Below are 16,310 nucleotides of genomic sequence, written 5' to 3'. Positions count from 1 at the left end.
CAGACTGAGGGAACGAAATTCTGGTTTATGTCTTCCAAAGGAGATTGACATTTAGACAAGAAATGCAAAAGAAATGCCAAAATAGCAGTCTGAACAATTTGAGAATTGTTTGCTAATTCAAAACAGTATTAAGCAGTAGCATTTTACACATTAGATGTGATGGTTAAATGGCAGTGAATATGGAGGATGGATTTGAGATACTTCTAAGAGTGCCTAACTGAAGAGTGATATTTCGATTAAAAATAGCTATTCAAAATGAAACTGGTGCAAACTAAATGTAACATCTTTCTCATATATCCAACATTGTGACCACGAAGACCGTGAGAATGTCACCATCTTTTTGAAGGGATTGTTTCCAATTCCTATTTATGCTAAATCCACTTCACCATGTTCTATCCGCGTTGATGAAGTTTAAAGTAAACTGCCTCTGTGCAGTTATATGATGATGCACTGGACTTTTCCAAAAACAATGACTTTTAGTTGTGCAAATGATGGAAAAGGGAGTATGAGGTCTAATGGATGCATTCAATAAAGATGCAGTGAGACCCATGTTGCTGTTCAATGTGAATATAGTTTAGGTCCTGAAGAATCACAGGCTGGGATTTAAAAAAAATGATTTCATACTTCCCTCTGACTTCCCACTGACTGTCCCGAATTCCCCTTTTCCCTCAAGAATAATTTAAAACAAACTTATTGGAAGACACCAAGTGAAATTAGTGAAAGAGCCAGACTAGAACATCTTTTTTGAACTGAAACATAAAACATGGAATCATTTGTCTAAGCAGAATAGTTTACTAAGTAATGAAGAGCAATGTCTCTTCCAAATCAGATTATAACTAAGTGAAGCACAGTAACTGAGCCCATCAGCTTCTTAAACTTACTCTTCCCTGTGTTTAACATAAATATCACATAAAGCATCAACTGGAACAGTTTTCCTAACTGACCTCACACCCCCATTATTTTTCCACTGTTTTGATGGAACAACATAAGTCGTCCTTCAGAACTGTAGACGTGAGAGTTGAGATGCTGTTTCCTTTTCAGAATGAAATAAGAGACAAATGTGGTTTTTCGGCTTGAACATGCTCTGTGTTTACAGTAAATATTTCAGTGAAAGATAGAGAACAAAAGTACAAAATAGACTCCAATGAAATGTGCCAAGTGCTTCATACTGCTTGAAGTATTGCTGGGGTTTTTTTGTGGCTTATTTTTTTAAAGAAGAAACCAATTAAGCTGGGAATGGGTGCACCAAAATGGCAACAGAATATCATCAGAGAATAAAAAGATAAGTAGGAGATGCGTGAAGAGTCAGATACGCATTCGAAACAGGTGGCTAAAGGAATGAGTAAAAAAGCAAGGAAAAAATTTTTTTTAAATTGTGTTTGCATTTTTCTCATACCAAATGTACATTTCTGTTTTAGGCAATCCAGTTCCTGTCAGACTCCCTTAGGTGAGCCACTAGCTAACATAGGATAATGCTGGTTTGGGTAAAACCCCCCACCACAAACACTGAGTTCTCCATGGCTCAAATTTTTTTGATGCAAAAGGCTCACACCACTCACTTCAGTGAGCCACAATCTTTGATAAACTTTGGTAAAATGCACAAAGGGAGTTTAAAGAATCTCAATATACAAACTAGCCAGGATTTAAAATAAAATAGAGAATTAAGCTAATGAATGGCCAGGTTCTGTTCTGATTTTTGATGAAAAGTCTCCAAAGAATTGAATGAGAGTGGAGATTTCTTGGAATAATTTGGGCAGGAAATTTTTGTGTTCAGATAATTGTTATATTTCTGATAGACCAAAATCTGGGAACTGCTAAGTATTTTAAAGAACAGAATGGAACTTACTGAGTGCGTAGGCACTTCTATTGCATCCCTACATGAATGAATTTTGTTCCAAATGAGGCAGATTATATACAGAAATAATTCATGTTTAATGCAGAGTATGTTAAAAAATTGCTGCTTTCAATCTAGGGAAAGCTGAATCTGAAGCCAGCTATGTCTTTAAAGTAATTGAGTTATTTTTAATAGTAAAATTATTAATGGAACTTGTGAATGATACCTTCAGCATAAGTTAATCCTGAACAGACTTCAAGTGATTTACAATTTATCCTCAATAGTAGTTTTTTGTAACGCATAAATGAATATAAGCTAACAAATGGATCATATATGAACCATAAATTCAGCTATTTTAAGTTGTCTGTCTTTTGTTGCCTTGTCTTACAAAGATAATTCATTCCTCAGTCATTTTTACAGTCTAATACACTCTAAATAAAAGTATATGCTATATACATTTCTCTGCAAAATGATGTAAGCAGTAACTTTTTTCTGTGCTTTACCAGCGTAAGATGTTTAGAATAAAACCTTTATAGTGTTTATAACTACTGTACACACGTAGTCTGAATGTTGCTAGGCTATGGTTTTGAATAAGTCTGTAATATTATACTCCTGTAGCTTGAACTTAAAGCAAGTACACAATGGGTGCTTTTGTGAGATTTACTGTTATTTCATTCCTTATGGGAATGTAAGTTTCAGGGGTGTGTAACATACGAGCGTTTTCCTTAATGCAATCAATTTTTGCTTCAGACATTTAAAGAGCTGTCAGAAAATGGTTAGGAAGGGATCAGAAAACAATGGTCATTTGCCAATTTAAATGTTTAGCTGGTTTGGCAAAAGAGAGAAGAGGAACATTCTCCAGAAAAATAGTAAGAATATCGATGCCACAAATCTGTGAGCAGGTCAGTTTCTCTAAGAATTTTCATGTTACTTCCATTTTTATATTTGTTTAAATATTTTGGGCCAAATCTTTGGCCCCATAGTGGACAGATGTTATCAGTGCTGGAAGAGCAGAGGAGAGTGACCCCTTGTAATTGTCCACATAAGGATTTCTTTGTCAAAGAGGAGATGGTGGGGACTGGAGTGACTTGAGGCCAGGGTACATAGAGATGTACCACCATTCCTCATGGATCTGAAGAGACCAGAAGATTAATGTTGCTTTCTGGAAATCTTAACAGGCAGAAAACTTCCATGTGCAACTGAGCTGAATTGTAACCTGTAGCTTGCAGGTAAAGTATGTTTTTATCTCCCCCTCCTCCAAGGCTCTGTGATTGGAAAAACTCTAACTAGAGGCAACAATTAAATGTGTGGAATTTAATGTAATAAAAGACTCCATTAACATGAATGCCTTTAAGATCTACAAATACAAGAAAACATAATGGCCAGAGTTGTAGTTAGAATTTCCTACTCTTCCTTTCAGGGAGAGTAGTGGGAATTTAAACAAATGCTCTGTTTTCCTCCCCCCAAGAACTTAATTACTTAGGAAATGATAACGCTCATCTCTAGTAACATATGCCGTCCACATAGTTTGTGACATTTTAAAATAAGGCTTTCTGGGATGTAATGTAGCAACTAGAGCAGAATTTACAGTGACAACCTGATCAGCTCTAAATAATAACAGGTATTAAATCAGAGGTAGGTGTCCAGTTACTGGAGGTGTGTAGGTGCCCATGTTTAAGTGCTAGCAAATTTTTTGCTAGCAAATGGGTAGTAATTTGAGACCCTTTCCAATTAGGTGGTACAGTTCCCACATGTTTACAGTTCCACAGTGAGATATAGGTAATTTAAAGTTATTACCCAGCCAGCAGCAGGCATGCACAGCATGTCTGATTTTTGTTTAACATGTACAAAAAGGACTGCATTTATGAATGACAAATTCAGTAAGCCTTTAACTTTCCTGTTATACCAGTCAAGTTCTTTGACAATTAGATTCATTCAGTAACTTGCCATGCATTTGTCTGGTGCACTCCCAAGTAAAAAGTGCCTCTGTAAACTTGGCTTCTTTATGCTCAGATTGCCATCTCCATTTATACTTTGAAATGGGTGGTACTTGGACAAGTGTAACCAGTCCCACAGAAATGTGGATGTGCAAAGGAGTTCTGCTGATTTGATAAGTGTTTGTAAGAATACCAGATTTCTCTTGTCCTTTAGGCCTTAACACTGATAACCATCACTCCATCAATATATCTCACAGCATTGTCTTAAGCAGACTTTCTAAATTGTTCTTGCTGCTTTTAAAAAGGCAGTTTGCTTCTGAAAAATGCAAACTTTTTGGGGAGGGGAGGTATAGAGGTGGATATTATTGTTCTTTTACTTAATGTCATCTGTAACACAGCAGCATCTTAGGGTCAATCATTCTTTGAGTAGATTCTACAACTTCTATTACAGGAGCTATGAAAACTTTTCTAAAAGCAACATTTACCATTGATATTATGGTGTTCTTTGATGAACAACCAGTGATGTTTCGTTTTGTGAATTTATTTATTCTAAGAAATACTGGTGAAAGATTATTAGATGGCCAGATTAGAAAGAATTAAGTGTGTATGGCCTGGTGACAACTACATAGATTTTTTTCTGTTGACCATGTGTGGTTTCTTTTTCCTCTGCTTTGTGGAAACATTCATTAATGTGAACATTTTCTGCATCTAGAAGTTGTGGAGGAGATACGTGTGGGGTTTTAGCAGTAATAGTTTATACTCCTGAAAACATACAATCCTAAACCCGTAATGTTCCCAAGTGAGGTAGGTGTTCAATTTTATGGATAAAGTATTGAAAGATGTTTGCAGAAAATCACTTGCAAGCAAATACATTGGCTGAAAATTGTTTTCACAGAACATTTATCAGACCATTTAAAAAGTGAAAATTTAGTGAAAAATCCCAAGCTGTTTGTAAATCATCTGCAAATCATCATTTGCAAACAGGAGTATAATGACTGTGTCAAATGAATTACTGCGTTTTTGCTCGCTGCTAGCCAGGTGTACGAGACTTACACAACAGATGTTTCAATTTCTCAAGCTGTGCAGAGGCTGTGTAAGAGTCAGGCTAGCAGTACCAGCCATGGCAGGACTGCAGACTATTTTAGTGGTGTGTTACACAGGGTGTTCATGAATTCACTGGATTCAAACTCGAAGGACTGCAGCTTCCCTGTGACTCTCTAGTGTGATATTTATCATAATCATAGTTTGATCAATGAACAATAAAGACTCGACTTTTAGGGGTTTGTAAATAAGCTTAATAGTATTTTGTGCATTGATTTAGCCAATGATTACGAATTTGTGGGACTGGTTTATGAAATCTGTTTTTGAATTTGGTATAGAATGGTGCAGTGGTCAAGAAGTTGCAGATTCCTTAGACTATTCAAACATACCTGACAGTGTTTCTCCTGCTAAAATTCCATAATATTCACTGTTACTTGGTCAGTATTGCTCTGAAGAAGAAGGTTGGGAATACATTGAGATGTATGATTCATTAAAGAGATTATGCAAATAGGCATGTATGTTCAATAACTCGTCAATACAGAATCAGCATCTTCCAGGGCAGATTTGTTCTTTTTTTATCAAGTACTTTGCTTCAAAACCCCAGTCTTACACATTAAATCCTGAAAAGCAAATGGTATTCTGATAATGGATTCGAATAAAAATCAAAACCCAGCAGTCAAATGTCAAAAGAATGTCTAAGTGATGTAGGAGTCTGCCTAGCACTTAGTAAATTAGATACTTAGAGTTTCTGTCTGCCATTTTAGGTAATCTTGAGGTCCTCTCACCAACAGAAGGTCTTGCCATGAATTTAGAGGGTTTAGATTCTGGATAGATTTTTAGAGGATAGATTTTGGTGTCTGCGGTAGCAGGCAGGCATCACCTGGGTGCCTGAAGCCTTTTGATGGTCTCTGTACAAGTGCTAGTTTGTATCATGGTTTAAATAAACACGTACTGTACGTGAAAGGCTGTAGTGGCTGAAAACACTTCCCTTCCCAGTTGTCCTTTGGGGGAAATAATGAAACAACACCACAGAGGACTGTGGAGCCCAGAGGAATACATGGAGCCTTTCTAGGAAAACACCTGCTTTTCTTTCCTTCCTTGCAGAAGGTCTTCCCTCCTTCTAAACACAGGCAATGACGTTTCCCTCTCGTTTCTCCTTCCAGACAACAGCCTCAGATTCCAATCACCACGGGAACAGGAGTTGTCTACCCTGGTGCTATTACCATGGCGACCACCACGCCGTCCCCTCAGATGACATCAGATTGCTCCAGCACCTCTGCCAGCCCTGAGCCCAGCATCCCTGTCATCCAGAGCACTTATGGTATGAAGACGGACAGCGGAAGCCTCCCTGGAAACGAAATGATCAATGGAGAGGATGAAATAGAAATGTACGAGGACTATGAGGATGATCCCAAATCAGACTATAGTAGTGAAAACGAAGCCCATGAGGCAGTCAGTGCCAACTGAGGAGTGTTCACAGAATTAAAGTACTCAGACTCATTTGGGTTTTTTTGGGGTTTTTTTGAACAAAAGTTCTTAAAGAGCCTGCATGCATGTGTGGCTCCTACAGTTACATCAGCAGAATGGTCTTAAATGTTTCTTATCGTGTGAGACAGATTGTTTCCCTAATTTTTCATGAACTTGGGTTTTTTTTTTTTGTTTTTGTTTTGTTTTGTTTTTTTAATTTAGATGAAGACATAAATATCAGACATCAGGACTTGAAAACTTATATGAATCAATAGCTGTCTTACAAGTCTTACCTTTTGTCTTTTTCCGTTTGGATGCTGATAAAGGTTTAAGTTACTGTTTTAGATGGGGGTTATACATTCTCACTCAGGTATGCTGTGCCAGCCTACAGGTTGTGAATGTGTTTTTATTCTGGATTATTTTAGAAAACAAAAAACTGCAGATTTCATATTGTGAAACAGAACAAGTCCGCAAGTGTGCACACCTGTGCATCATAGCTTGTCTTTCAAAAATAGTCTCTGAATTCCATTTTTTTTCCATATGTATAGCTGAACTTCTGATGTGCCAAACTTTTCATAACTTTTGAATCTTAACATTTAAACAAAAAGTCTTAAAGGAGACACTGTAAAGTCTTAGACAATCCTTTGGCATCTTAAAAAAAAATTATATATAAAACCTAATTTTTTTCCAGAATATGGTAAAGTACTCAGGAATCTGGAGACAGGATATTCTTAATTAGTGAACATGGTTGCCATAGTGCATGTGCCCAATTGCTTTTGCCTCTTGATGTGCCATTAGTGTGAAATTTTAAGTAAGCACAAAAGAGCGATCACCAGCTATGGACGGGCCTGTCTTAGCAGTGTGAGGCCACCTCTGATTACATTCTCTACCCCTTTGCTTTTAACCCTTGCATTCAGTCTTAACACATTTTCTCTTAAATAATTTATTCATTCCAGAATGTCAAGGGTCCAAATACTTAATATTTATTTTTAAAAGTACAGTTGGTGGCATTACACTTACAATTCCTTATTGATATTTTAAAGAGCCTCTTCTTTCCCCTTCCCTAAATCACACAGGTATATGAAAATAAAAGTGCACCTGCTACTAAAACGAACATGACCTTTATGAATGAGAAATTCACTTGTTCCTCTAACACTGTATGTTCAAGGAGCACTTGGAAACACTCTGCTATATGTATTGCAAAATAAAGTGAAGACTTTTATATGTACATAGAGTACAAATACCCCTAAAAATGTGTTTATAGTTATAAACCTCTACACTTAGACAGCAAGGGCAGATGTAAAATCCAAACTGCATTTACAGTCCACCACGCTGAATTTTTAGGGCCTGAGGAGTCTGTGGCAAATCATGGCTTCGTACATCATGTTCCTATCGCCACCTGAAGGAACTGTGCTACCTTAAGTATTTATGCAGTGATTTATTTGTGAGACTCCCAAGTGGGGGAGGGAAGGCCACTCAAATATCTAATTGCAAAGGTGGGAAAATGGGTAAGCAAAAATATTTACTGTGTATTAGCCACGTGGGAATGTGACTCGTCAAGCACTTTGGGATCTTTGGACATGAGGTGCTGTAGAAACTAAAATTTCTGTTTGTATTACTTCTAGAAACAATGCAATTACTGGAGAAGATTCTGGGAAATATGTGAGAGAGGCATTCAAAGATTGTTAATCTATTAGATTTCAAAGATGGAGAAGAAACTGCCTTTATTTTTTTCCTCATATCCACTCCTGTTCACAAATAGATCACTGTGTTTATATATATATATTTACAGTTCCAATTGGTCTGATGAAAAACTGTGCTGAAGCTCCTCAACTCCCTCAGCTTTTATTTGGAATTGGCTGTGTTCAGGACACTGGTGAAAAATTCAGGCTCGGGCTGAGAGGTACCAGAGGGCTTAGAGCAGCTCCTCCGGAAGTCTGGGAGCGTCTTCTCACAGAGCTGAGCAGGTTTTCCTTGGGCCAACGAAAGGAAAGGCCTGTGTTAGTCTGGCTGTCCTGGCGCATCCTCTGCTGCAGACACTCCTGTGAGCTGCAGTGGCACGATGCTCAGAGGAGCAGTCACCCTCCTCACAGCCCCACTGGTACCTGCTCTGTCAGGAAAAGCCATTTTTGCCACTGTAGGGATCACGTTTCTATGTGAGAGAACGACCCCCCACCCCAAGACAAAGAAGATTGTTCAATTTACAGGACAATTTATAAAGATAATGGCATAGAAACACAATGGTCAAATTTCTCTGACCATTTTGTAATTTGGAACAAAAAAAAGCTATATTTTTAATATTTATTTAATTGTGTTCTGAGTCCGTGTCTAATAAGCAATAAACTGGTCTAGCCAAGTCTTTAAAGGCATATGCTGTGTCATTAGCTGGTGAGCGTCCTCTTTAAGCTGGCTAAGGTACTGATAGAAAGTGGTTTTGTGTTCTTAAAATAGCTTGGGAATTTGAACTGGTTTTAATACATTCAGCTCAGACTGGGGGGAGGACATCATTATTTCCTAAAAAAAAAAAAAAAAAAAAAAAAAGGATATTTATTAATGTCTTACATAATTCTCCAGTTAGAAGTATCTCTCCCTCCCCCCACATCACTTTCTTTCTCTCTCGCTTTTTTTTTTCCTGGTTTTGTTGCATAGGTAGAATGCTGTATTGCTAGCATTGTATTTTATGTAATTATTTTTTTGCACAAAGGCAAACATTTAGATTAGTTGGTTAATTTTTTTTTTTTTTTTTAATTTTATGACCATGCCAAAATAATATTCTGCAGGCTTGTGGAGAACAAAGGACTGTTCTTTAGGACTGAAACTTGATTTTGCTTGTAGTACAAAAAAAACACACACTCACAGATGTTTTTTCGTAAGTGTTATAAGCACTGGATATAAATGGTATTTTTTATCACTTCTGACTAATGTGAAACTGTTGTACGAAAACTACATGAACAAAAGTCATCTGTTTCGACTCGTGTGGGCCTGCCTCACAGTTGCCGGATTTGAGTCATTTTTATGTCTTGTTATTTCATTTATTTATGCAAAATACATGTATGTATGAACACTTTGTTTTAGCTCCAGCCCTGCCTCAATGCTGATGCTCTGTATGTTAAAGCCACATTCTTGAAAATGACTGGCTGTTCAGGAATCACCAGCTGGTAAAAATTGTGTTTACTGGCTGGAGGAGTGGGAGGAACATATTTGAATCTGAATTGTGCCTATGAGCGTGTTATTCTATTTATTAGCCAACGTTGGCTCTAAAATATCAGTAGAAATCAAGGAAGGACAATCATAAGGATGAAACCCAACATTTTTACTTTATTAATAGGAGCTCAAAACAAAGTTTTTGATGAATTTACCATCTCATTTTAGATTTTTTTTTTAAAAAATTGTGTAAATATAACATAGGAAATAGAATTTTATTTTTTGTTCATGGATACTTAGTGAAGTATAAGTTATGTATTTACTTTTGTTCTATATCAGTGTATGTTGGTCCATATTAAATGCTGACAAGTCACTGTACCTCATGTAGATGCTGAATTTACACCCGCAGTGTGAGCGCAGTATTGTGGACCTGTAGCTGGGACAGCAAGATGCCTCACTTGTGCTCTCTGATTTTTAATAGCATATTCCACAAACAGGGAATAAATTCTACTTTTTTAGAAAGTTGGTACATGGAGGATGCCAAATTTTGGCTATATTTGATGGGAAACGGAGTCTTCTGAAGCCAAGTAAAATCAATGAGATATTTTACTTATCAAGAATGGCATTTGGAAGTCAAAAGCGTATCTCTGAAAGATTAAAATTACTGAAATGGCCCTTGCAATGCAGGCAAGACTCAGTAATATCAACCCTTTATGTTGTACATTCATTTAATCATGTTATTGTTATATTAGGCTATAATACCAGAGAAATTGTTCACACAATAGACAAAGAGGATTAATTGAATTGCTTCTTAAGCTTCGTATTTGAGGCCCTTTAGAAACTGACTGGAAAAATAACTCCATTCAGGAGCACTAATATAGTAATACTATTTTCTCTGTGAACAGTTTATTTAATTAACAGATACAATATATTTTCTTTTGGAAAATTATTAAATACTTATATTCAAGAGAAGAAGGCTCCCCAAACAGTCTGATATCAGCCAGAATAGTTCACTTATTTCATAAAAATGGAAGATAAAGGTCCCAATGGAACTGCTTTCCAGGGTTTACCTGCAGAAACAAGTCTGGAAAATTGGCCAGATTCTGGTCTGCCTGTATGTTTGGGCATCACCATTTAGGTTTTGGAACCACCTGCTGAGCATTCACAGGATCCCCAAGTGCTCCTAAATCAGGTGCAGCGTGAGGCAGGGGGAGGGAAAAGACGGGATGACTTTGGGGTGGAAATGCAAACCCAACAGCAGCATTAGTCCCCAGAAATACACCACCCTGTGCAAAGTGTTCAGCAGCCAGCTGTGGGCACCTTTGGATAAACACAACACAACCACCTCCCAGTGCCATCTAGTCTCCGGGTTGGCTTTCTGGATTTTGTTTTTCGGCCACGTCGAAGGCATGGCATTCCGAAATCATCTCCCAGCAAAACATTTTACAAGATTTAGACTCCATCCTCCCCCAGAAAAACACTTACCTACCTGCTTAATATGAAGCATACTAGTACTTCCACGGTGGTCACGAGGACCAGTGCAGTGCTGGAGCTACGTGGGGTGAACTTTGCTGAGACAGGGCCACAGTAGGAGCAACTGCACTGGAGATGCAGCTAGCAGGATGTATGATAGAGTTCTTCATGTTTTTACGAGAAGTTAATGACTGGGCTTGGACCCCTTGGTGTTTTGCATGCTTTTTTAAGATTCAAGATGGCACTTAAGCATGTTCTTTTAAAAGAATAATAATATATCACCTCATTTGATCTTTTACAAAACACTTTTTCCTTAAAAAAAACCCCTTCTAAACTTTTTTTTTTTTTTTTTTTTTTTTTTTTTTTGGTACAACCCATTAAAATCTGTGATTTTTATCAGATCAAGCTGCATTTTCGGTATGTAGCAATGCCCTACTACAGAAGGAAAAAACAATGTATATGCAAAATCATTTCATTTTAATCCAACACCCTTTTTTAACTGCCAGAATTGTTGGAAATGGTGACAAAGAAGTATTCTGAGATTTCACATGCTGGGTAAAAAGGGGTAGGGTGGGGTGAACTGGGCTAAGGGAAAACTTATCAAATTGGTATTTATGGCAATATGAAAGCTATAAAGCAACTTAGTGACATGGCTTGCTTTGTAATTTCCGCTTTCTAAAAACCACAAGTGAGGTCCTTGGTGCTCTTGGAGTATGGGGAATGTGCAAATATTTAACTGTTTGTATGCTGCACATTGCAGACCTGCTAGTGTGCATTCTCCGTTTGTCTTCCTTTGTCATTTGTGTTTTGCTTTCCAGAAAGCAATGTTTTGTTTTGTTTTTTTTTTTTTCTCTTGTACCCTTCTCCAGCTTGTAGCAAACTAGAATGCTTAGCATTTACGTTCATTCATTATTGTATTTCCCATGTAAAATTTTTTTATTACATTAAGACAAGCTTATAAGCTGTTACTACATAACTTATCTTACTGTAACTCTTATTTCCTGACATTGTAATTTGTTTGTGATGTATATTGTGAGATTGTACTCTATGTTAATTTAATCAGCACAATTCACTGACATGCTGGACTGACATGCTAGCTGCTGTTTCAAAATTGTAAAGTTTGTGTAGAGCTGTTGGGACAACTGAGACTCTCTTGTCAAGGTACTATGCTTTGATTCCTATAGCAACACCCTGGGTGCAGCTCTTACTGGCGAGGGCTGCTTGTTTAACAGCCACTGGCTACTTAATGGGCAGGTTTTCTTTGTAGAAATTCTATATACAGTGCAGGTACCTACCTGGGCCCATGGCCGGTAATTATTTGGGCGTTTAGAGGAAAAACTAGTGTCTATTGCTGCTTTGAATATGTTTTAAAGTCTGAAAATGTAAATAGTTTATCAAAAAAAAAGAAATCTTGTACAGTCCAGTGTAAAGTTTTTAAATGAACTTAAAGGTTGCCATCACATCTCACACTCTCCTCTTGATACAGTAAAAAGAAAAAAAAAAAAAAGAAAGAAAAACGTTTGCTAAGGATATTGATTTAAGAAAAAAATCTGTTCTCAGATTAAAAAGGAGAATAGTTATTCTTAGCTCTGCTTCATTGCATAAACAGACTTCTTGGATTTTGTTGTGCAGTATTGACGTGAGGTAAATTAAATATTAAATAATCTTTCAGTGGTACTTTTAAGAGTCTTCTCCTCCTCTGCCTCAGTTATTGACGGAAAAGACAAAATTGAAAGACACTGTCCATATACAGTATGTTCTGGTGTACGTTGGCACCTTACCTACATGTTTCGGGTGGGAGGGATTTTAAAATTCTTTTTTTATTTTCCTTTTTTTTTTTTTTTTTTTTTTTTTGCACAAGGTGCTTTCCTGATATGTTAAACATGTCATCCTTGGGTGATACAGTATATGCCATGATAGGGGTTTAGACCCTTCAGGGGAGTGTCTATAAGACTGCCTATTTATGCTCATTTACCTCAAGACTGTCCTCTCTACCCTTAATCTATTCACCATCACTCCATCTTTTGTACTGCTGTTGACACTTACAAATTAAAGATAAATTTTGTTTTATGAGATGTGTGTGTGACTTCTTCTATGCATCCCTTATTCCTTTGAATTTAGTATTAAAGACTGACCATGATGAGTTGATGGGAAAATGCAACTCGGCCTGTTCAGCTGGCTCCTGTAAATTTGGTGGCTGAATTTTACAGCTCTAATGTTTTGCCCATGCCTTTCTAGTCTATGAAAGCATTTATCAGCCTCTGAAATCCATTAACACCATATGCTGTAAAAGGCATGCATGATAACCAACCTAATATGACAATACACACTGAAAACTGTCAATTTTGTGTGCAGGAACTGCTGTTGGTTGCAACATAATCTCAGAAAGAATTTTAGTAAGTAGAAATGAGACAAAAAAATTCTCATGTTTCTTCTTTCTTTGCCTTCCCCTTTTCTGCTGCTTACAACTTTAAACAAACTAACCAAAGTTGAACAACAAAAAGCCTATTGTTGCCATATTGCCATGTCTGTAAACTGCTGCCTTTGGTGTGTTGTGATTGGTTTCTGACTTAGCAATTAGTCATGGTTCTCATAGGAAAATAATAAATTACATAGAAGCCTACTGCACTGAAGCAGAAATGTAACAGCCTTTTGGTTGTACATGACATCAGATTCCAGTCAAGTTTCAGCTGGTGCACAAACCACCCTGAAACATCCAAGTGGGACAGAATCCTTTCTTCCTTGGAGAGAGCATCGTACATGAACTTCCTAAAAATGACATTCTGCACCATGAATCTGTGGGGTGAAATACTTCAGAGTCAGCAGTAGATAGTAATGAGGAGTCTGACCAACATGTTGTAATGGATAAATACAAAAATTTATTTCCTCTGTTCCCCCCTCCCACCACCACCTGTTACCATGTGATTTTTCTCCTTGTTCTTGCTGGAATCTGCAGCTGTGAGTACTGATCAGTAATCTGGAACACACTGATGTTGTCAGCTGGGCTGTTACACAAGTGCAGTGAAAAGCAAACTGAGCAGTGGCTGCAAAAGGTCACAGCTTCCTGCAGCAGTAAGACACAAACTGTTCATGTGACACCTCGAGGTGTCAATTAAAAAAAAATGTACTGTTTGCCACGCAGGACAGGGGGCTGTCTCCATGTGTACTGCAATCTTCTGGACAAGGTGGTGTGTTGGGGGCTAACCCCTACAGCAAGAGCAGCAGCACCTTTGTTTTTCCTGGAGCTGTGAAGGGCAGCACCTCTGACCAACTTGCTGCCTTCCCTGTGCTGCTCTGGTAACCCGAAATGGTCATCTTAGCCTTCGGAAATTTGGCTTATAATAAAATGTATGCACCAGGTCACCGCAAGGGAAAAGGTAGCACTGAGCTGCAGGGGTAATAAACTGGGTCCTAAGTTACCATGGTTATTCCAATCATCACAGGAGGGCTCTCTACTGCACTGGAAGCACCAAAATAGTGACAGAGCACAAAAAATACGAGAGCTGAGGTGTCCCTGCTGCTCCAGTCCATCCTCCTGCTCTCAGAGGTTTCTCTTTGGTTGAGCACAAACTCTGCTCACCAGCTGCAGGCTCCTTGGGAGCCCTCGGGATGGCTGCAGCTTGGGGTTTTCAAGATTCCAAGGTACAGCACAAGTCTGTCTCTCCACTGGGATTTTCCTGTGGCCATTAACTGCTGCCACGGTAGCCCAACAGCAGCAGCTCATACAGACTGGGAGGAGGGGGAAAAAAGTAGTGCTTGATTTATATCTTTAATATATGGTTTCTAATGGAAAATATGAGCTCCAGGTTGTGTCTCTGAGCAGTTAATGACCAGCTGGGTTAAGGGCCTTCAGATGCTGCCATCGGTCATTGACTGCCAGGAAGTATCCTTCCTGTCATCTATTAGTCCTTAATTGTATCAAGACCCACTACAGCAGAGGACTGTTAAATCTGTGGATTAATTGGAATCTGACCCTCAGCAAGTTCTAATAATATCAAGGCTGTTGCAGGTTAGCACTGGGCTCCTTGACATGACAGTCCATAACAAACTTCTTCAGAGCTGTTCTGCTTTGTATTAATGCCTGCTGGATGACTGACACAGTAAACCATAATTGCCCTGTAGAAATCACTGTGGTCAGTTGTACTAAGAACTACTCAGGGACAATTTAATTTACTTTGACACCACAAAGTTTAAAAGCTTCTCTATGTGTATTAAAACCTCTTGGACTTTTGGTTACTCTTGTATTTCATCAGCAAAGGATCATTATATAAGAAAAAAGGTTGTTATTAGAGATTTAAATAATGCTCTTCAAACAATCAAATCACAAAAGAAAAGCATATTGATTATTTGGGTCCTTTTATTGCCACTCTTTTGGATTATCAAGATGTGTGAAGGAACCAGGCAGGCATTTTAAGTTTCAAAAATGGAATGTGAGCTCAAAACTTACAAACATTAAGTGTAAGACCCCCTGACTCTTGCATTACTTCCACAACTTCCAGCTTTAATTTTATGAATAAGGTACCTCACAGTCCAGATGCATGACCAAACTTTCATTTAAATCAGGCCACAGGGACTGTAGCTCAAAATCAGAAAATAGAAATACTCTGCTATGATCCAGAGCCATGCAGCAGAAACCCTAGCCTGCAAGACACTACAATCATCAAGTGGAAAAGTATCTCTGTCACTAAGCCCCCATAATGGTTAATAATTTCTTTTTAGCTACTGTATGTCCACAACTAATTAATCACAAATAGATTACAAAATTGAAAACACAGTAACTGTCTTACTGGATTAGACTTCCAGTCCTCCTGGCCCAATAGGTTTATGTTCAACAGTTGCAACAGGAGATAGCTAATGAGAGCATCTGAGCCTGGCCAACATCTGCACCTCATTCTCATGTTCCTCAGCACTTACAGTAATTGTGTTGGGCTATTAATGTGCACAACCCTTTCCTGCTCAGGAACACAGGCTGGTATTTTGGTGGATGAAATGACTGAGGGCAAACCAACAGTTAAGTTTGCATCCCGACAAACAGCCTTGATAAGGAGTTTTGTAACAGCCCTATTTATTATTTCTAATGGTAGAAAATCAGTCAGTTTATGTTCAACTGAATTGCAAAGTCCCTTGTATGATCCAAAATACTTAGGATGATAAACTTCTCTCAATTTTTGCCGGATCTGGTTAAAACTTAACAAACTTAATTCAGAAAATCTGGAGATCATAGATTTTAATGATCAAATTACTCAATCACAATGAAATATCTTTTATTCAAACATCAGGAAATCCACACTTGATTGCAGACTTAGTTAATTCCACTAGAATAGCTGCAGCTGCTGGAAAACCAAAGGCTAAGTGCTGGAGAGGGAAAAAGAAATCCCCCCCAAATCCACCCACCCACCCAAGAAGAAATGCAA

The 16,310-nt window shown here is 38.0% G+C and overlaps 1 protein-coding gene across 11 annotated transcripts in view; it reads left to right on the top strand.

Moving 5' to 3' along the window:
• The window catches only part of SOX6 (SRY-box transcription factor 6), a 369,253-nt gene extending 356,284 nt beyond the window's left edge, over positions 1–12,969 (top strand). For 10 of the 11 annotated variants that reach the window (XM_066320815.1, XM_066320816.1, XM_066320822.1 and 7 more), the window contains one exon: positions 5,976–12,969. In XM_066320815.1, coding sequence (XP_066176912.1) covers positions 5,976–6,279 — 304 coding nt within the window. In that variant the 3' untranslated portion in view covers positions 6,280–12,969. Of the gene's footprint in view, positions 1–3,012; positions 3,064–5,975 lie in introns of all 11 variants that reach the window. The other variant, XM_066320825.1, reaches the window with a different exon arrangement.
• The last annotated feature ends 3,341 nt before the right edge of the window (positions 12,970–16,310 follow it).

The sequence above is a fragment of the Sylvia atricapilla genome, chromosome 6 (genome assembly GCF_009819655.1).
Source record: "Sylvia atricapilla isolate bSylAtr1 chromosome 6, bSylAtr1.pri, whole genome shotgun sequence".
Classification (NCBI taxonomy): Eukaryota; Metazoa; Chordata; class Aves; order Passeriformes; family Sylviidae; genus Sylvia; species Sylvia atricapilla.
Note: the sequence above shows the minus strand (reverse complement) of the source record. Positions and strands in the feature narration are given on the sequence as shown.